General features: G+C 44.4%; 2 protein-coding genes across 3 annotated transcripts in view; both read right to left on the bottom strand.

Moving 5' to 3' along the window:
• Nucleotides 1–674: 674 nt before the first annotated feature.
• LOC127226179 (nuclear body protein SP140-like protein) lies at nt 675–9544 on the bottom strand. Its single transcript, XM_051190104.1, has 8 exons — nt 9537–9544; nt 9334–9373; nt 9045–9083; nt 5804–5919; nt 3491–3608; nt 3175–3246; nt 2325–2465; nt 675–1368 (listed from the first exon to the last, which is right to left on the bottom strand). Exons 1-8 carry the CDS (start codon nt 9542–9544, stop codon nt 1291–1293), a joined length of 612 nt encoding a protein of 203 aa, XP_051046061.1. The 3' UTR covers nt 675–1290.
• A 478-nt stretch (nt 9545–10022) lies between these two features.
• Nucleotides 10023–20997, bottom strand: part of LOC127226164 (nuclear autoantigen Sp-100-like) — a 39551-nt gene continuing 28576 nt past the window's right edge. Inside the window, exons 12-14 of one of the 2 annotated variants that reach the window (XM_051190076.1) lie at nt 16100–16150; nt 13912–14016; nt 10023–11022 (exon numbers count right to left, since the gene is read on the bottom strand). In XM_051190076.1, coding sequence (XP_051046033.1) covers nt 10841–11022; nt 13912–14016; nt 16100–16150 — 338 coding nt within the window. In that variant the 3' untranslated portion in view covers nt 10023–10840. The remainder of the gene's footprint in view (nt 11023–13911; nt 14017–16099; nt 16151–20997) is intronic. The other variant, XM_051190086.1, reaches the window with a different exon arrangement.

The following is a 20997-nucleotide window of genomic DNA, read 5'->3' as shown; positions in this document are numbered from 1 at the left end:
TTGGAAGCTCTGCCTCAGCCCCCTCCTCCCTCTCCAAACCCTGCCCCTCAGAAAGCCTGCCAAGCAAGGACTCCTCCCCCAGAGCTGCTCAAGACCGGGCCAATAGGGAATTTAAACTCCAAACCATAGACCTGCCAAGTCTCCTCCCTCCCCCCTCTGCCTCACTTCTGGGGGTTTGAGAGTCACTGGAGAGCGCTTTGCTCATCAAACCTGGACTTTTTAATTCGGCTTGATCTGCCTTAATTGGCAGAGAAACCTACTACTGGGAATACAGAAATGTTTATGTAGCTACAATGTCACATCTTGTCTGCTTCTGCGGACACACATCCTGCTAGGTCCCTGAGAGCAGGCCAGTGTAAATGCCTGAATGCTCACACTGAAAGTACCTGGAGTGCTCAACTTCTGACATGCTCACTCTGTAAACTGCAGCTTTAGACATGGAAGACATTTGTTCCTTTGTTGTGGCAGTCCGAGCAGAGGCCCGGTGTCTGCAGGGTGAATTGTCACTCCATCCATTGTGTGGTCACCACTTTTAAAGAGAAATAGCACCTTGTAGAGATTGTTGGTCCCACGCTGTTGTGTTCTGCACAGCCCTGAGAATCAGTGATGATGGCCACGCTTTCAGTTTTGAGTGAGTGAGTATATTACGTATGTAACAAGCCAAAGCAAAGGAGTAAATATAAAAACTACAAAACATTGTTAATCGTGTGGGGAAGTTGTGTAGAGATGGAGGTAGGGGGTGGTGGAGCTCCCAGTGGAATCAGGGCAGAGCAGTTAGCATCTTGGAGAGGCTTCCAGGTTGAAGAATAAACAGGATAAACAAGTACAGTATCTGTTAGAAATGGTTCATCATCTAGCTGTTCCAAAAGACAGTGTTTCCACTCTTGGCCTGTTTTGCTGGTTTCTCTATCCAGCCACTGGGTTGGAGGAGCCAAGCCATCCTTAGAAAAGATGCTTTGGAGGACATTTGGAGACAAACATACTTGGGTTTAAAATGGGGGAGGGGTACAATCCTGCTTCCAGAGTCATGTTCTCAGTGGGTTCCCTCAGCACCTGACGTTCACTACTGTGATGTGCATAGCAAGTGTTAAGTTTTACTTAGGAGGCTAACTGAACAGGAAGGGCAATACAGAAGGTGAGAAGCAGAAGTGTGGCAGGCTGTTTACACAGAAGGTTAGAGTGGATAGTGGGCTCTCTGAGCATTGCTGGAGGGATGGGTAGTGGAGAGAACAGAAGGACTATGTTAATAAAACAATGTGGTTACAAGATTGAAGTTATTTGCTTGTATCTTCAATTGAAAAAAATCCTCTTGAAAGTCTTCTCAAACAGCCCTCCTACTGTGACTCCAAGATTGTTGAACTTGTGGTTCTGAAAAGGAAGTAGGAAATCAGCTGTTAATGGGCTCGAACCTCTCTCCTCAAGGTGGCACAAAGACCCTAAGACCCGAGGTGGTGAATGATACCAAGGAAACAGCATCTTCTAGCACAAGAGAGTTCATACACATGGGAACTCACAGAGACTGTGACAGGATGCTGAAGACCTGCAGAGGTTCAAACCAGACAAAATCCCAACCCTGAGAAGAAGTAAGCACAGAGTTATACCCTAATCAAAAAGCCATTCTCAGTTGGTACCCGATGGGAAAGTGAAAATCGGTTTTCTCCATCAGAGTGTCGATGGCTATATCAACCTTTCAAGACAGGCCCCACGCTGAGGAGTAGCTGGTCCACAATAAAGCAGAGATCCACCTGCTTCTGTCTTTGTCATTTTGTTATTTGAAAGTGTGTGTACTCGTGTGTGGGTGTGTACATGTGGGTGCAGGTGCCTGAGGGATTAAGAAGAGGGTGCTGAATTCCCTGCAGGTGGAGTTGCAGGTGACCTCCCTGATGTGGGTGCTGGGGGCCTCCTTCCAAGAGCAGCAGTGAGTACTCCTAATCTTCCAGCCATCCCTCCAGCCCTGTCACAAGAACTTTTTGTCCCAGCACTAGGACATTTAGTCACTAAGAAACTTGGGGTTTTGCAATGTGAGAAATCTGATTTTCTCACTTTATAGATGAGAAATGCTGGCTGCCTTTAAAATACCCTTCTGTCCTCTGCAAGGGCGAGCATCTCTGCGGTGGGTTGCTCTCCCTGGGTGAAAGTCAGCTGTCCAGAAGTGAGCTTCCAGCGGGTCTAAGTGAGTCACTGCTGCTTGTCCGTTCTGTATCATGGGGCTTTCGGGTCCTCCCTCAGATTTGACTTTCCCCACGATCAGGACAATTATAACATCTACCTGACATGAGGAAAAGTGACTCAACTCGGGGAAAAAAAGAAAGAGAGGCTCTTACTTGATAAAATATGCTGTGATTCTGAAAGATGAGGCGCATGTCCTCCACAAAACGTTGTACAGAATGGTATGCCTTCTTTTCCAGCCTGTACTTGATTTTGTTTAGCCACATGTTCTTGAGGCCTGGAAAGTCCGCTTTATTCTGTTGTGGAAAGCAGGGGTGGGTGGGGGGGTGGGGGGTTAGGGTGTGTGTCGGGGGTGGCTGCCAGCATAGTCCTGAGTCCTTCCACATACTCCCATGGTTGTAGATTCTGAATGTTGTATCTCCACCCCCTCTAACTCATCCTAACCCCTGGTATACTGGAACTCAGAAGTAAAGGTTTTGCAATTAGTTTATGAAGGTGCAGACCCCCCACCCCCGGGATGGGGAGGCTTGTGTGTGGAATTAGTGCCCTTATTAAGACTCTGGGAAGCTCTCTCCATCTCTTTTCACCATATGAGAGAGCAGCCATCAGTGAGCCACCTGCCTCTCAGAAGACTTTTAGTCAGTTGTCATGGTACAAACCTTTAACCCCAGCATTGGGGAGGCAGAGGCAAATGAGTCTCAGTGAGTTTAAGGACAGCTTGGTCTACAGAATGAGTTCTGGGCCAGACAGAGAAACAGTGAGACCCTGCCTCAAATATGAAGTAGAAGACCCTCATTAGAACCCAGTCTTTATCTGCACCTTGGCCTAAGACCACCAGTTTCCAGAACCATAAGAAAAAAATTTATATTGTGTATACTGTCCCCAGTCTATGGTCATTTGCTATGTATGGTTACCTGCACAAAGATACCCATCAACAAAGCAACGAGAAAGATGACATGCATGGGAATAAGATCACAAGATTTCAGTTCTGTTGTTGCTACTCACTTGCTTTGGTTTGTGGATAAAAAACCTACTTTTTGAATGGCAGTACATAGTCAAGAGAAGCAGCTCACATTTCTGCAAAAGATGAAAGGCAATGGAAGGTAGCTTAGGGAGAAAAGGCCTGCCTAAATCCCAGGAGTCAATGAATGACTCCCAGACCTTTGACCTCTTTGAGACAAATATGATATGTGACTACTCTCTGAAGCATGAATTTTAGCATTGGGTCACGTGATCAAAACACATCAAGATTTACCTTGGGGCTCTGTTCCTTACCGTCTGCCAACCAAAAAGAGGGGCCTCCAACTTCACATTGACTCACCAGCTGCTTCTCAGGCAACATCCTCCACCTCAGGACCTCAGATTCCTTAAGACGTGCTTGATTTTCTTGGCATCTTAACTGATCCTTTGTCTTGCAGAAGACACAACTCCACAGGCCTCTGAGAGGTCAGGCATAAAGTGAGCAAGGACAGAGTCTGTGAACCAGACACCATCCCTGTGGCTGATAAAGACCTCTGCTCAGGCAAGTGGTTTCCACCTAGCATTCAACGTCAGTCTTGGAGGACACTGTACTGGAGCTCCATGTGGGCTCGCTATGCAAAGATAACCCCTTCAAGAGTGAATGTGCTGAATGAGTTGGTACCCAAGGATATGATAGATTTCTATTGACCTCAAAACCTGAAGTTTCCATTTGAGTATTGGGAACTTGACAGCAAGACATGTTTGGTTGTAACAGTGAATTTAGTGCCTTAAGGGGTCTTGAACCTTGATGAGCCAACCAGACAAGAGTTATAATCAGGAAACCAGAAAGCATCTCTTGCTTCTTAGCCCTGTTGAATAAGTATAGCAAAAGCTACAGGCTTTTTTTTTTTTTTTTTTTTTTTTTTTTTTTTATCTGACATTGCCAGGTCTACAGCCAGAATCTGTGTGATGGAACTTATTGGAAAGGAAATGTACTGATGGTGTCAGATATTTTTCACTTTACCCCACATGCTGGCTATTTGTATGTCAACTTGAGTCCATGGGGAAAATGCCCCAACCAGATTGGCCTGGGGGGGGGGAGTCTATGGTGCATTTTCTTGGTTGATGATTGGTGCTCACTATGATCTAGCTCACTATGGGCTGTGCCACCCATGGGCAGGTGGTCCTCGGTGCTGTAAGAAAGCAGGCTGAAGAAGCCATGGGAAACAAGCCAGCAAGCAGCACTCCTCCATGGCCTCTGCATCGGTTCCTGCCTCCAGGTTCTTGCCCTGACTTTCCTGGATGATGGCTTACAAACTGTTAGATAAAGTAAAGCCTTTCCTTCCCAAATTGCTTTTGGTGGTGGTGTTTTATTACAGCAATAAAAATCTTTACTAAGACACCCCAAGCTGCAATCATTTCAACAATCCATCTTAACAGTACCGGCCTCTCCTTGTCCATTCCCATTCAGTGGTTTTTTGTTTGTTTGTTTGTTTTTTTTGAGATGCTCCTGGTGGGTGTTATGAAAAGCTCGTGGAGGACCTTGGTGGATTCCACGGCAGGCAAGGGTGACTGAGGGGGAGGGACAAGCATGCCAGGCAGACAGAGCATAATTGAGAAGTTTTATTAGGAAGTGAAGGGTGGGGGAGGAAAGAGGCTGAGACACAGAGACAGAGAGAGGAGGGAAGAGAAGAGGGAGGCAGGAAAAGTCCTGCCTGCCCCACGGGAACAGCAGGAAGGAGAGGAGCGGGGAAGAGAGGAGCAGGGTGTTAGGAGCTGCCTGTGGGGTGGGCAGAGTGAGAGAGCTGAGTCATTTTGTGCCTGGTATCTTGTCTAACTGGTCAGAAGAAGAGGTTCCCAATAAATCACTGAGATGGTGCCCCAGAGCAGTGGGTGGGCTTACGACTCCTCCTGTCACCAGAGGGCAGTGTTCTCTTAGAGGATTGCTAATAGAGAGCAGTCCCCAGGTCACAGTAGTTCTGTCCACACCATTCCCAGAAGCCATGCAATCCCTTGTCAACCTCTCGGAGTATCCCATACTATCTCTGCCCAGAGACACAGATAAAGCAAAGGAGTGCTCTGCTGGGGGTTGGGGCTAGGGTGCTGACACACAGTTCTCATGATGTGCTCAGCAACCCAGAATCTCTAGTTTGATAGAACGCTGAAGGCTTGACACAGCCCAGCTTTATCAATTTTGCAGTTCCATAGCGGGAAGAGGAATGCATGATTAAAACCAACAACCACTATATGGTGTCATCACCCCAATGGAGCACAGAGGTGAGGCAGAGTGTAGAGTGGCCCACTTCTCTGGGTTTGGAGGCTGTCCTGGAACTCTTGTATGTAGACCAGCCTGGTCTCTGAACTCAGAGAGAGATCCACCTGCCTCTGCCTCCCGAGTGCTGGGATCACACAGTGGTGTGTGCCACCACTGCCAGGCCTCCATTAATCTTTATATTAATTTTTTTCCATTAATCTTCTGCTATGAGTGCTAGAAAACAGCTCTTGATACTTTTGGATCTTGAAACTAAGGGTCTCAAGACACATCCAACTGGAAACTGCAACCCAGCAGGATGTGGTGTGTGTGTGTGTGTGTGTGTGTGTGTGTGTGTGTGCACTAGGAAGGAAGTGTGCACTAGGAAGAAGGGTTGGGTGGGGGCAGGGCTGTCTTACTAACCTCTTGACTTCCACAGGTGGGATGTGACATCTCTTATGATAGAATTTTCTACAAATAGTACAATGGTACAACCTCCGTCGTTGGCCGCACACTGTACACTGTTTTGAATTTTCCAGCTACAAGAAGAAATGTTCCAGAAATCACCAAGAGCAGTGTGACCCCAGAATGCTAGAACACGTGGCCTTTGCCTAAGCCAAGGTGGCCCCAGAAATCTCCTTACTCCAAAGTCTATTTCAAATATTTATTTATTTTATGTGTGTCCCTGAGTGTATGCATATACACGCACCATCTTTGTGTAGGTGTCTGCAGAGGCCAGAGGTGGGAATCATATACCCTGGCCTTGGATTTGCAGGTGGCTATAAGCTGCCACGCGGGTGCTAGGAACCAAACCTGGGTCCTCTGGGAGAGCAACCAGTGCTCCTAACTATTTTATATCTCTCCAGTCCCTCTCCTCAAAATATTGAAGACTATTATTGACCAGAGATTTTAGAAAAAGGCATTCTGATATGAAATAAAGTTCAGGGAATTGCTAGGACATGTCATACTAGAAAAATTTACAATGTGAAAGTAGCAATTCTGACGTGGAAATAACACAAACACCATCACAATAGCAACAGTAACAAAAAAGACAATTAAAGATAACATGACAAGTTTTGTTGTTGTTGTTTTTGTTTTTTTGAGGCAGTGTTTCTCTGTATTATTTTTTGGAGCCTGTCCTGGAATTCACTCTGTAGACCAGGCTGACCTCAAATTCACAGAGATCCGCCTGCCTCTGCCTCCTGAGTGCTGGGACTAAAGGTGTGCGCTACCAACGCGTGGCGTCCTGACAAGTTTATTATTCAGGAAAGCCTAACTCTAAAATATAATGTCTTATTCTGGCTTAATTAATTAATTACCTAGTTAATTTCATCATTTTTTTTTTTTTTTTTAAAGATGTGGCTCATGCAGCCAGGGCTAGCTTGAGTTCTGATTCTCCTGACTCTGTTTCCAAGGTGACATTTCTAATGTTCAAAGACTGTGGTCCCAAGAACTACCTAGGGTTGAAGAACTGGTTCTATTATTAGAATGCAGGTTCTGTCCTGTGCCTTCAACTCATTTCATTTGCCACAATATTCACAGTTCCTCCCATGACCACTCTTCCTCTAGTCTTTCAGGTCTGTATTCTGGTTTTGTTTTGAGCCTCCAGCATTCACTCTCTGCTTCTCTAGGGAGATCTTTACTGTTCTGTAACCCTGTACCTGCTCCTCTTTAACAATGATCCTCTAACTTCCAATCATGTGAAGCCTGGATGTGAACCCAGACTCTGCTCTCTTCTCATCTCCAATACCAAAGCCCTACACCAGTCATGCTCATCCTAAGTTTTAAGCCTCGCCTCATGCTTGTGCTTGTGTAGGGCCTATGTCAGGGCATAGAATTCTTTACTTATGACAATATCAGCAAAGGAAAACATCTAACAAGGTAGAGCTGAAGTGAATAAAACTATAATTTGTAGTTTCTTCACCCAGACACTTACTAGGACACAAGAATTACACACAAAGTTCAAATTCTAGGCTGCAAACATGAATCTGGTTCATCGGATCTTTCTATAGGAACCTTGAATGGCCCATGAGGGACATGTTTGGAGGCATCTATCTCTAACAAGGAGCAGAGGCAGGAAACCTTGCAACAGTCCTTGCTTTTTATAATAGCAGGTGAGCCTATATTTGCTGAACACTATTTTTAGGCTGCTGGGTCAAGATTTCTGAGTCACTGCAATTGACTCCTGAGAAAGAGCAGTACACTGGCAAATCTACACAGTGTTCCATTGTCTAGAAGCCTGGAAGCTTGAGGTTTATCTTTTTTGTGTGTGTGCATGGAATCTAGGCCTAGGCAATCACTGTACCATTGAGGTACATCTCCATACACCTCCAGCCTCCTTTCAGTGGCCATCCCTCCACGGTGCTGGAGTTTGAACCCAGGGGACCTGGAGTGTGATAGACAAGCATTCTACCACTTCACCAATGAGCTATGCCCTTGCCCCTTTGGTTTTTCAGTTTTATTTTAATTTTATGTGTTTAATTTTATGTTTTTGCTTGCATGTGCATCTATATACCACTTGCAAGTCTAGGGGTGACAGAGGATAGAAGAAAAAGTCAGATTCCCTGGAATTTGAATTACAGATGGTTGCAAGCCACCATGAGGATGCTAGGTTGAATCCAGGTCCTTGGAAGGGCAACAAGTACTCTTAACTGCTGAGCCTTTCTCCAACCTCGCCCCCTCCCCTTTTAAAACAGAAAATTTGTTCTCTTATTTAGTAGTAATCATCAACATGTTATAAACTAAAATCACTCATGGAATTTAAAGGAAAAATTCCAGGCTTGAGAATGTAGTTCAATGGTAGAATGTTCACTCTAGCATGAGTGAGACTCTAGGTTTGACCCTTAACCCTGAGGGAGAAAAACAAACCAAGTATCTAGGCTCTCATCAACACCAGTTTCAATTACCGAGTCTGGCCTAGAGTCAAGCACTGGATGCTTAAACATTCTGGCGGGGGGTTCATTCTAATGCAGTCATCAAGTGAGATCTCTGCATGTGAAGCAGTGGTCCATAGACCAGAAGCCTCAGCATCCGCCTCAGTCATCCAATGAGTTATCCAGACTCCAGAGATGAGAGTTGAATGTCTTGTCTCCAGCAAAGGAACAAGAGAAGCATGGCTGTATTAAATCTGGTGCCTTCAGAGGTCAGAAGAAGGCATTGGATGTCCTGGGACTGGAGTTAAGATGGATGTGAGCTACTCTGTTGATGCTGGGAATTAACCTGATTCTTTTGGAAGAGCAGCTAGTTCTCTTAACCATTGAGCCATCTTTCCAGGCCCTAGGTTTTTTTTTTTTTAATTACACTTTATTTATGTGTGTGTATAGACATTCATGTGACACTCAGTGCAAAGGACATATGGTTGCTAGGGATTGAATTCAGTCATCAGGTTTGGCAGCAAGTACCTTTAATTCCTGAGTCATATCACCAGTCCATTGTTTTTACTATTTTTAAGGCTTGTTCCTGCCTCAATCTCAAACCTTTTAATGTTAAATGGAACACTGGCCTTTTATATTGTATAGTATTTTAAAATATCATTCACAACAATACCATATTACCAAATCATTTTTATCATAATCAGTCAAATTCCACAACTATACCATGACAGAGATGGACAATTAACAATTTGTAGATGATAGCTTCAGACATCAGGTCATGGAGTAGTTACCTTTCTCTTTGTTCGCTGTGGATTTGGTGTGTTTTTCTTCTGAAAGACAGAAGAGATCACTCATGTGATGGCTCCCAAGGTTTATTCCCATTTTTATCTCAAATATTTTGATGCTTAAACAGCCCTGGCCTCTTATACTATGCAAAATCACAAGCACTGTAGAACAAATTCAAAATTGGTTAAATCCAAATTAGTCAGTTTAAAAACCTATAAGGGTATGGTGATGGAAAACAAACAATTTGTAGACAATAGGCCCAGTCATCACAGCAGGAGGTCTTGGGATAATTACCTTTCCCTTCCTACTTGGTGGGCTTGGTAGTGCTCCCCCTCTGAAAGACAGAGATAGAGATGTTAATAATGGAGTGGGTCTTTGCTTTTGTTTATGAGCAAGGTATTTCTAACTGCCTTCTAGATATATCTGTCTGAATGTACCATCGTTAAATACAAGGTGTCTTCATGGAAATTACCCCCATGTGCCCGGACACCCCTCACCCCCCCATCCCCTCACCCCGGTAAGTCAAGGAAACATCTAGACCCTGTTCTTCTGCCCTGGTGATTTTCAGAGTGAGCTCAGGCAAGGGATGCCACTTGATGGCTCATAGCTTCCTGACACACTGACAGCTGGTTTCTCATGCTCTCCTTTCCCTGTGCAGAAAGTCCCTTTCTACACTTTATCAGAACTGTCCTCTATGATCCATCTCAGTGAAGACTGTTCCACGACAGTTTTTAATCTGAAACCCAGAAATAGCCATGCTACCCCTTAGCTGCAGAGTCGTTACCTGCAGTCATCTCCCCTCACAGTAGGACTACAGGTAGGGTATGAAGGGGCAGCCTTGCCCTCCCTGGCTAGGGGCTCACACCATACTCCTTATGGCTTTAGATGCAGCTCAGTTGATACTGGATGAGCAATTTTTTGCTTTTGTGTGTGTGTGTGTGTGTGTGTGTGTGAGAGAGAGAGAGAGAGAGAGAGAGAGAGAGAGAAAGACACAGGGAAAGGCCATCTGAGATGTGTGACAGAAAGATCAGTGTACCCTAAGTCAAAAGAAATGGTTCAGCTCCCAGGGAAACCTCCTGAGTGTCCCAATTCAGGGGTAATTATAAATGGAGAGCAAAGAACTTATTTCAAAATTGTTTTCCTGTTATTTGCTCTTGTTTTTTGAGTAGATGGAGTTGAGGAAGCTATCACTCTATAACCTAAGCTGTCCTGGAACTCACTACAGGGTCTGGACCAGCCTGGAGCTCTGAGCAGTCTCCCTATCTCAGTCTCACAGCGCTGGGATTAGAGGTTTGGCCACCACACTCAGCTATTCAAGAGCAAGTGTGTGAGACCGGGAGAAGTAGTGCAGAGCACTCTGTAACTCAGGCATCCATAGGGGCGCCTTATTTTCAGGCATGTAATCATCCATCATTTTCATCACTGACCTTCCAAGTTTAAATTATAGTTAAATTTAATTTAAATTATATCCATGCCAACAAATTTTATGTAATGAGTCAACAGTAAAGTTCAGTCCTTTCTCCTCCATCCAAAGGATGCAAGTTAGTGCATTTTAGAGGACTCAGCTGTAATGTAAACCAGCCAAGGGAACACCTGAGTGGCATGCTGGCAACCACCCATGCCATGGAACCTGGCTAAGAAGAGCCATGATGGTATCGTGGACACAGTCATTCTGCTAATAGCTGATACCAGTAAGTTATGACAGTTAAAGCTACTGGTCACACTGAAAAAGCTGCTAATCTGTTGTCTTACCCCAAAATAATGAAGCTGCCTGTCACATAGAAGCTTTTAATCCACTGTCTTACCCAGGGACCATGGAAGCCATCTGCCACCAGAATACCTCTATCAGTTCTTTCAGGGTCCATCCATAGGAACGTATGCTCTGCTTCCAGTTCTTGGATTGTTCACGCTTTCCTATGATTTCAAACTCCCTGAGAGCAAACCATTCCCCAGCCGCATTCCGTATGCTCTTAACATGGATGCCTATAAATGTAAAATGAGACTTTCTCCATCAATTTTGAAACTGCTGGGCCAGTTTTCCTCCACCCACTGCGTCCCACAGCAGCTTAAGAAATAACCACTCAGAGACTTAATATAAATTTATAATTGTTTGGCCATTGGCTTAGGCTTCTTACTGGCTAGCTCCCTCCTAATTATTAACCCATTGCTGTTAATCTGTGTATCTCCAGGCTGTGGCTTACCTAGATGATGTCCTGGTATCTTGCGTCCCATGGTGACTGTCCTTTGTCTTTCTTTCCCTGCCTTTGTTCAGAATTCCTGCCAAGCTAAATTCTGCCTGTCCATTGACTGAAATGGCTTTATTCATCAACCAATAAAAGCAACACATATGCAGCATACACAAGGACCTCCAGCATCATGTAAGAACAAGACAACCTGAGGAGCCAGCTATGAAAACACCTGCTCTTGGCCCGTCATCATTCCTGATCTGGGGCTCAGGTTTAGTCTCAGGAGGGTGTGCATTTCCCTCCCAGTCATCAGGGGCCACACATTCCTCCTGATGGGCAAAGGAAAGAAAGGACTACCTCTGAAGTTACCCTTAAAACTTGTTTTTTTTTTTTTTTTGAGGAATTCAATTATTTTATATGTACTGGTGTTTGTCTGCAAGTTTACCTGTGCACAGCATCTGTGCTTACTGCCCACAGAAGCCAGAAAAAAAAGCATTGGATGGCCTGGAACTGTAGTTATAGATGGTTGTGAGCCACTATGTGAATGCTGGGAATTGAGCCTGGGTCCTTGGGAAGAGGTCAGTGCACTTAACCACAAACACATCTCTCCAACATTTGGCATCACCTTTAAAAGCATTCTATTGTAATGTTAAAAGATAAAAAAAAAAAGAGAGTAATATCTCTAGAACATGACCAGGACTCTCTCATCCTTTTACCATGACCCAGTATAGGACCAGCTTGCATTTCAGAAAGGGGTGTGAGGGAAGAAAATTCTCTGCTAGGCTTCTGTGAATCCAGCCACAAGGAAGATGTCACCACAGCTACTTCTATGACATTCCACTTCCAGTTCATGGTGGGGGCTTATTTCTCATACTTTAGACTCATGCCATTTGATGTTAAAAGTGGTTTTAGAAATGTTATCTCCAGGGAATAGCTACATTACATGTAGGCAGTCTAATCATAGGGGAAACACTTATTACTTCTTTGTTTGTAACAAAAGAACTGTACTGGGGCCAGGGAGATGGTTCAGCGGTTAGAAGCACTTGCTCCTTTGCAGAAGAGCCAGGTTCAGTTCTCAGAGACCACACGATGGCACACAGCCATCTGTACTCCAGCTCTCATGTCCTCTTCTGGTCTCCACGGCTGCCCGGCACACTCAGTGCATAGACACATATGCAGCCAAACACTCATAGTCAGAAAATAAAAATCAACCTGAAACAGAGACCTGTGCTGTGGGAAGGGAGGACAGTCGTGACAGATGATGACCAGTGGTACTGTGACAATTGTCATTTTCACAATATTTAATGTCTGTTGTCTTTTTTTCTAATAGCAACATGGCAAGAGAGGTTTTATTCCCATTTCCTAAGGGGAAGTTCACATCTGAGAGACTGATGCAGACGACAGAGAAACTGACTTGTGCTTGAGCTGTGGTCTGAGCGCATCGCCTCCAGGGTTCAAATGTTGAAAACCTGGTGCCTGACATCGTGGTGTGTGAGGTGGCATTACAGCATCGAGGGTGCTGCCTTGGGGTTAAGATAGTTCTCCTGGGACTGTCTGGCCTCCTGTCTTATGATGACATCTCTTCCTCCTACATGGCATGCCCCTGCCAGGATGCCACCTGCCGCCAGTCTCTCGCCAAAGGCCAATATATGAGGCTGCCTGATCTTGGCCTTTTAGCCTCTAAGTTTACGGAGTAGCCTGACTTGGATTTTCAATAGAGCAAAGAACACTGGACTAATACAACAAGAAAGCTGAAGTTTGAGTGCATTCAAATTCCAATTCAAAATCCTGTTTTTTCTTACTTAGCCTAAAGTTTGGCAGAGGTTACAGCTAATGGACCCACAAGGTTTAGTGCTGACTTTCTCAGGCATATCATTTCCCATTCAAGTGTGCTAGTGCTTACTCTGGTGTGAGATGCTAAGTGGGCATCTCATTGGCCTTTTCACGGTGGGAAGAGGAGGCTACGTATGGATGTGCGATATTTAAATACACACAACTGCAGCTTTGGGCACAGCTCAGTGATAGAGTGTTTGCTTCACATATGCAAGGCCCTGGGTTTAATCCCAGTGCTACAGGAGAGAGGCAAAGAAAGAAAAACATGGGAAATGCCCTCATTCCTGCTGTCTTCCTGGGGTTTGGTGAAGAAAACAACAAACATGATAGGGCCGAGGCTCTCCCGAGAAATACCATCAGGCATAGTCAGCCTTTGGCTGGAGTCTGCGAATGTGCCTTTGGGGAGAGAGAGGTCCTGTCATTCTCAGAAACACAAGAGTAATATCTCCATGCTGAAAGTATTTACAAACAGTTCAATTCACACACAAGACCTGCTTTCCTCATGGGTAGCTGGATTTGGTGTGCGCTATGGAGAGAGGTACCTACATAACTCATTGCTGGTAGAAGCCCTTGGAAGAAAACCTTCCACACTTTTGTACCTGGGGTAATTAGTTGCACTCAGTGTGTCCCCACTAGGAGCGTAATATCAAAGGTTTCTGGGTCCTCTGGGCTTGTCCTCATGCCCCCTTCTCATCGTTAACCTGGCCTCTCTTTAGCTTCAGTAATGGGGGTAACATTGCCTGTATCCCAAGGTCGCAAACTAGGTCTGGGATGAGACACTCCCAACACAGGAGCCCAATCCCTACATGGTGCCATTTTCCAGGCGAAGAGCACATAAGGTTTAGAAACTCACCTTCCTCAAATTTATTTTTATACAGAATCCCCTTAGCAATACCACAGGTCACCGGAAGCTCAGGGCTGCTGAAATCCACATTGTGTTGTCTGGGAATTCTCGGACCTGCAGGGACACATTCACTTTATTCTAGAACTGTGCACCACCTTTCCTCCACCCACTTCAGTTTCTGCAGCTAAAAATGCACTGGGTTTTCCCATGAGGGTGTTTACATTTAAACATCATGGTACTGAAATGGAATCTGTTATAAGTCAGGTAAAGCATGGATGACACTGGACGGTGGGAAGCATGAGGAGAGGGTAGGGGTGACAATGAGTTAGCCCAAAACGGCTGACACCAGATGTCGTCCGGAGACCCCAAAGTAAATAGTGATGTCATCTCTTAGATAATGAGTTCTGACAGAGTGCTACTTTTGTGTGGTCTGTATCAATATGGCTTTGAGGTCATCTTTACCTACTTGCCTGCCTGTGTATGTCTATATGTAGTCCTTATGCCTTCCTTCACTCAGTCTGCCTGCCTGTGTGCCGCACATGCCTGGGTGCCTGCTGGTGCCTAGCAGCCCGGGTGCTAGTGCATAAGTATGTCTGTCTCATTTGCCTGCAGCTTGTCAAACCCTTTCCAATATTCCAGCCTTCCAAGGCCATCCTCTTCCTGGCATCAGAGCATGACTCCCAGAGTGCATGGATCCAGTTCCATTGAACCAGTTGCTGAAGGCCTTACAATGAACTTCCATAGTGGTGGCTCTGCCCTCCCAGCCAGTTCAGAGATCTATCAAAGACACAGGGGCTGTGGTAACATGGATGGAGAATTCCAAGGTCGCTTCAGTGCAGTCTATCAAAGCAACAGTGGCCCTGGCAGGTGTCTGTGTGCAGGTACCAGATATTGGAGTTACAGGAAGTTATGAGCTGCCATGTAGGTGCTTGGAATTGAACCGGGATCCTCTGAAAGTGCAGTCAGTGCTCTTAACCACTGAGCCATCTTCCCCCAGCCCCCTCCTATATCCCATCTTTACAGAGAGATAAATTGAGTTAGAAAAGGGCAAACAACAGGCTAAAGGCACACAGGATTTTAGGAATTAGAGCACTGGTCTTGTATTGCCATCAAGATCTGTGTGTTTCTGTGGCTTTCCATGTGGACATGGAAAAGGTATGGTAGATATCATGTGGATCACATACTTTACCTTCTCCCTCGAGAGTGGTCAGCACATGAGGACATATGCAGTTCTGGATCCCTCCCAAATCAACTAACTAATCTGGGTTGGGAGTTATCAGCAATCTGTATTGCTGTTGAAATTGACCAGTACTGATGATGATCTTAAGATTTGTTAGTGCTTTCAACAGCAAATCAGAAAACTAGTTTGTCACTCACCAAACAGAGTGCATAGTAAGAACTTCATCAACATTTGTTGCAGCACTCTGTGAACCGCCTGAGGTGCCCACCATGGAGGAGTAGGGAGAGAAGCTGATTTGTGTACACAGTGGTGTTTTATTCAGCCATAAGAAATCATAATTATGACATTTGCAGGAAAATGGATACAACTGGAGATCATTATATTAAAGAAACTAAGTGAGCCTCAGAAAGACAAAGGCATGTTTGCTCTCATCTTTGGCTCTTACAAATTTGTACAGAGACACAGATAACAAAAAGTAGGAGCAAATTTGTCTAGGAGACACAGAGGACCAAAGGGAACGGGAGTGGAGGGCCAGTGGTACTGGTGGAATATGATCAAAGGACACTTCTTATTTGTATAGAAATGACTTATTTGTATAGAAATAAAAACAAACAAACAAACAAAAAACCCCAAACTAGGGCTAGGCATGGTGGCCATGGCTTTAATCCTAACACCCAGAAATCAGTGGCAGATGGATCTATGAGTTCAAGGTAAGATTCTTTTACATAGTGAGTTCCAGGCCAGCCAGGTTTGCATAGTGAAACCCTGGGTCAAGAACACTTAATATTTGTATTCATTGCTGGGTGTTGGTGATGCACGCCTTTAATCCCAGCACTTGGGAGCCAGAGGCAGGCAGATATCTGTGAGTCTGTGGCCAACCTGGTCTACACAGTGAGTTCCAGGACAAGTGCCAAAGCAATACAGAGAAACCCTGTCTCGAAAAACCAAAAAAGATTAAAAAGAAAAAAAAAAAAAGATTCTTATTCTTAAGAGTTGATAAATCACATTTTTGTTTACCTCTTTTTGTGCCTCTTTGTGAAGAAGAGTTGATACGCCTCAGTGTGTAACCTGCGTAAACATCACACAAGTCTCTTATTTATAACACCACATTGCAAGCAACATTTGACAAAAAACACCATTGAAAACTAACTTTCCTGAAGTCTGCTTAGGCCACATCCAAGGTCTTGTGGTCCATGATTTCCTTCATAATTCCTCAGATTTTTCAGTCATATTAGGAAGCATCCACAGACTATATGTAAATAAAATGATGTGTTCTAGTAAAACTATATTTATAAATAACCAGCAAGCTAGGTTTTCCCTCTGGGCTGTAGTTTGCTGACTTCTGTTCTAGATTTAATTATAAAAGATGGTAATTAGCAGAGATTATGTGTTGACTAGCTATAACACGCACCAAAAGAAGTCATTTCATGATTAAGACTATAATGGCCAAATCTACTGAATGTTAAAGTTGGGGAAGGCTGTTTGTTCCTTCTCAGACTGTGTCCACAACTGGCATCACAAGGCAATGCTTTAGGTAGTGTAGACCCTGGAATAAAACTTCCATGTACACAGTCAGAAGTGCCCCTTCCTTTGATCAATTCATGTCTAGCTAGTACTGGGAAAGAATTTTGCCTTAGTGAAATGTAAGGAATTCTTGAGATCAGTTATATTTCATTTTCTGGGTCTTGGTCATAACAGTTACTCAGAGCCTTAAAAAAAAAAAATCCCTGTTGAGATATGAATGGCCCCATGAAATCTACTGATTTTTTGTTTGTTTGTTTGTTTTTGTTTTGTTTTTTTTTTTCAAAACAGAGTTTCCCTGTGTAGCTTTGGAGCCTGTCCTGGAACTAGCTCTTGTAGACCAGGCTGGTCTCGAACTCACAGAGATCCACAAGCCTCTGCCTCCCAAGTGCTGGGATTAAAGACGTGGACCACCACTGCCAGGCTCCTGTTGATAGATTGATACAAGGTTTCGCTGTGCAACCAAGGTTGGCCTCAAGCTTGCAATCCTCATGTCTCTGCCATCTTAGTCCTGAGATTTGCAAAGGTGAGCCACTCACCCAGCCCATGAGGTATGTATTGATGAGTGGCATCCTCAAAACTGGAGTGTTGCGCCTCACCCATTACCCTTAGTGAGCTAATTAAGATACCATGGAGATATAAGGAATGAGAGTTTCCTAGATTTGCATAAAAGAAGAATCACCTTGTTTTTTAACCATGTTTCATGAAGCAGGTAAAATAGGAGGAAATGAACATGTCAAAGACATAGGTAAATCTTTCTTACCACCTCTTGTTTGTTCCCCAGAACAAATTAATTGATCAGTGTCCAAGAATGTGATTGGACCAAATTTGGCAATAGCTGTGTGGTGGGTGGGGGTGATGGGTTATTCACACTGGGAAAGTGCTCAGTGAGAGACACCACCAATCAGGATGCTGAAGTTCTAGATATGTCCAGGAAAACTCCCTTCTCCCTCCTTCCTTCCCTCTACCCCATGGTCCCACTGGGAGCCACCTGTGTTCTGGCTGCTCTTTCTATTCACATAAAGTGACCAAGCTGGAACCAGGTCTTGGCTGTAGCCCCAGTGTATTCCAGAACAGCTCAAGATGAGTTGTGTGGGTTCTGCTCTCAGTTTCTCTCGGTTTAGACCTTCTTGGACTTGCGAGCTAGCTAGTCCTCCTTTTAATCAAAACCAATTGAAGGCAAATAACTTAAAGGCAAAGAAACAGAAAACATTTCACTCTGTCCCAGATCACATGTGCTGGTGGTCTGGCTCCTACTCCCTGCTGCTATACTGCACTTGGGAAGTAAAATGCCTGGGTGGAAGTAGGGCTTAACTATTCTTGGCTCATCTACTCATAATAGTCACCTAATAGTACTAAAACTGTAAGCAACCGCTTAAAATACTAATTCAGTTACAACCACCACATGCTATTCGAAATAATTTTGTTAATAGTACTCATCATTCTAAGAGAGAGAGGTTTTCAGGGTATGAATCTTAGGCTTTCTCTGAATATCAGCAGGTGTCTGGATGTCTATGAACAGTGTTATAGGATCCCAAATCTTGGATCAAGGCTCTTGTGTAAGCATGCTGCACAGAGCAAAACAGAGCATAGAAGGGGACAAGGAGTATGGTCCTGCTGACATTAACCTTCCCTACTCCAGGCCTCTGGAAAAAGTTTCTTTTCTATTCTCTTTTTGTTGTGGTGGTTTCTTTATTTGTTGCGATAGGGTCTCACTTTATAGCCCTGTGGCCTAGGAGAGAGGGTACATTTCTCCGAACATAGTTGTCAGACATTTCCTTCAAGTCAAGCCAAAGGTTTGACATGACCAACACAGGAGACAGGTCTCTGGAGAAGCCAGAGAAAGAGAGGCTATCAGACTCACTTCTAAGTCATGTAAAGATGAAGGTTGTGGCTAGAGGGGGTCAGTGGTGGCTGGTGGTTGGGCTGAGAGTCAGCAAGGGAATTTATGAAGAAACACCATTGAGTAACCCGGAAGGAACTCTGGAGATGGGAAACTTGATGGGTGTATTTGGGAGATATGCTGCCCAAAGTGATAGCACTAAGCTCTTGATCTTCTAGAAGGATCATTTGATGTCTTAATTTCAAAGCAAGTCAGTCACTACCAACACTGGGCACTGTTTCTGCTATACTAATAGGAAATTTATGGCCAGACACATACGTGCATTTGCACATACAGACACATATAATGAGATAGCAGGTTGCGTGGAGGAAGAGGGGGAAAGGTAAAGAGATTGAGGGAGAGGCAGGAAGGGGAGGGAGAAAAGAAGGAAGGGGGTGAGGGAGAGAGAACGAACACTCATTTTAGAATACTGATTCGGTAACTTGTCATATTTGAATCAGAGTCTAAGGGGAGACTGTGGTCTCAGTGGAGCAGACTCCTGTCTCCTCTGTGCTCAATTCACTCTCTTCACAGCACTTTTCTGTGTCTGAAAGAGAAGCTCAGGCAAACAGTAGGATCACTTGCAAATTGCACAGGTGACTTGCAATTTATAGAACGCATGCGGTGGGGGAAGAAGTGAGGGTCTGAGGAGCTGACAGTTGTACAGGTCTTCAGATGGACCACAAAAGGACTAGTTCTTCCTGTTCTAGACAGTTAACCCAGGAGCCAGGGAAGATGCCCACAGGTCGGAGAGGCAGCTATCCATGGTGCTTACCAAATTGCACGGGAAGTTATGGACTGTAAAGTCACCCAAAGAGTTACTTAACTTTACAGACAGTCCAACTGAGGCAGAAGGGAAGAAGTGACAGACTCGGGTCTGTACAGTGACCTCGTGGGGTTGATTCAGAGGCGGGGCAGTTGTGTAATTTGTCACTCACAGGTGTTCATTCTGTTTTGCTGTGCTGCTTTTTCTGCTATTGAAAGTTCAGTAGAGGCTGTAGTGACCTTGTATGACCATAGACACATCAAGTCACTTGTCTGTGGGGCTGCCATTTTTTGTCCTTTTCCCCAACATACTTTGAAAACTGACAAAATTGGTTATATTTCTCAACAGTTACCATGGCTACAACGAGCAGTCAGAGAAATGGATTAACCTTTTATGAAGCTTGTGTTCATGGGGATTTTGATGTTCTGAATTAGGCATTTTCCATGTCTTTCTTTTTCTCTGAGAAAGTAGGAAACAAAAACAGATACTTCTAAAAGGTTGCAATGTACACAAGAGTGCTTTTCAGACTTCCCATGTTACTGTAACTTGTAAAAAGTTTAGAACATAGTAAAAGATATACAGCCCATAGCTTTGTAATTACCATGTCTTTGTTAATTATCCTGATGTTTTGGCATTGTGTCAACTTGACTCAAGCTAGAGTCAGCAGAGAGGAGAGAGCTTCAATAGAGAAAATGCCCTCATAAGATCAGGCTGTAGACAAGCCTGTAGGGTATTTTCTTCATTAGTGATTGATGTGGGATGGTCCAGCCCATGTGGGTGGTGCCATCCCTGGGCTGGCAGTCGTGGGTTCTATGAGAAAGCAGACAAAGCAAACTATGATCAATAAGCCAGTAAGCAGTGCTTCTCCATGGCCTCTGCATCAGCTCCTGCCTCCAGGTTCCTGCTCTCACTGCTTTTGATGACGAACTGCTACATGGAAATGTGAGCATAATATACTTTTCCCTCACCAAGTTGCTTTTGGTCATAGTATTTCATCACAGCAATAGTAACCCAAACTAAGATACTCAGGATTACCCTGAATGTCATTTTCTTGGTCTTGACATTGATTCAGTTAATTTACTCTCATGTTATACTAAAAATTAACCCCAGGCAGTTTTGTTTGTATCCCAAGGGTCACTGTGAAGATAATAATAATGATGAGAATTAACACGTTAGCACTGGCTGATTGCAGGACATCGATATGAGACTGTCATGGTTTGGACTTTAAATGTCCCCAAAGACTTGTGTGCTGGCAGCTTGTTGTCTAATTGATAGAATTTCTGAGAGTGGTGGAAACTTTTAGGAGTCAGGATGAGTAGAAGTCATGTCTCTGAGACAGGGAGTCTTTGCCAGGGAAACAGCACTGACTTCATCCCAATCTCCACTATGTGCATTTTAGTTTTAAGATCCCATCAGCTCAGGCTTTTTAATATCAAGTGTGGGCCAAGCACAGCTCCAGGGTTTACCCATGGTTTCATCTGTGCAAGAACAGAACTTTGAGAGCACCAGGTTTGGAAAGGAACAAATGTGGTTTCTGTTTACTTACTGATCTGTCTCAGTGATTTTAATAAGGCACATCCTCCTGCCTCAGTCTCCCAAGAGGGAGTGGGTGTTGTAGTTTGAATGTAATTGGCCCCCATAAGCTCACAGGGAATGTCACTATTAGGAGGTGTGGCCTTGTTGGAGGAAGCATGTCACTGTGAGAGTGGGCTTTGAAGTTTACCTGTGTTCAAGTTATACCTTCAG

The sequence above is a fragment of the Phodopus roborovskii genome, unplaced genomic scaffold, assembly GCF_943737965.1.
Source record: "Phodopus roborovskii unplaced genomic scaffold, PHOROB, whole genome shotgun sequence".
NCBI lineage: Eukaryota > Metazoa > Chordata > Mammalia > Rodentia > Cricetidae > Phodopus > Phodopus roborovskii.
The sequence above is the reverse complement of the archived record's forward strand: the minus strand, read 5'-3'. Positions and strand labels throughout refer to the sequence as shown.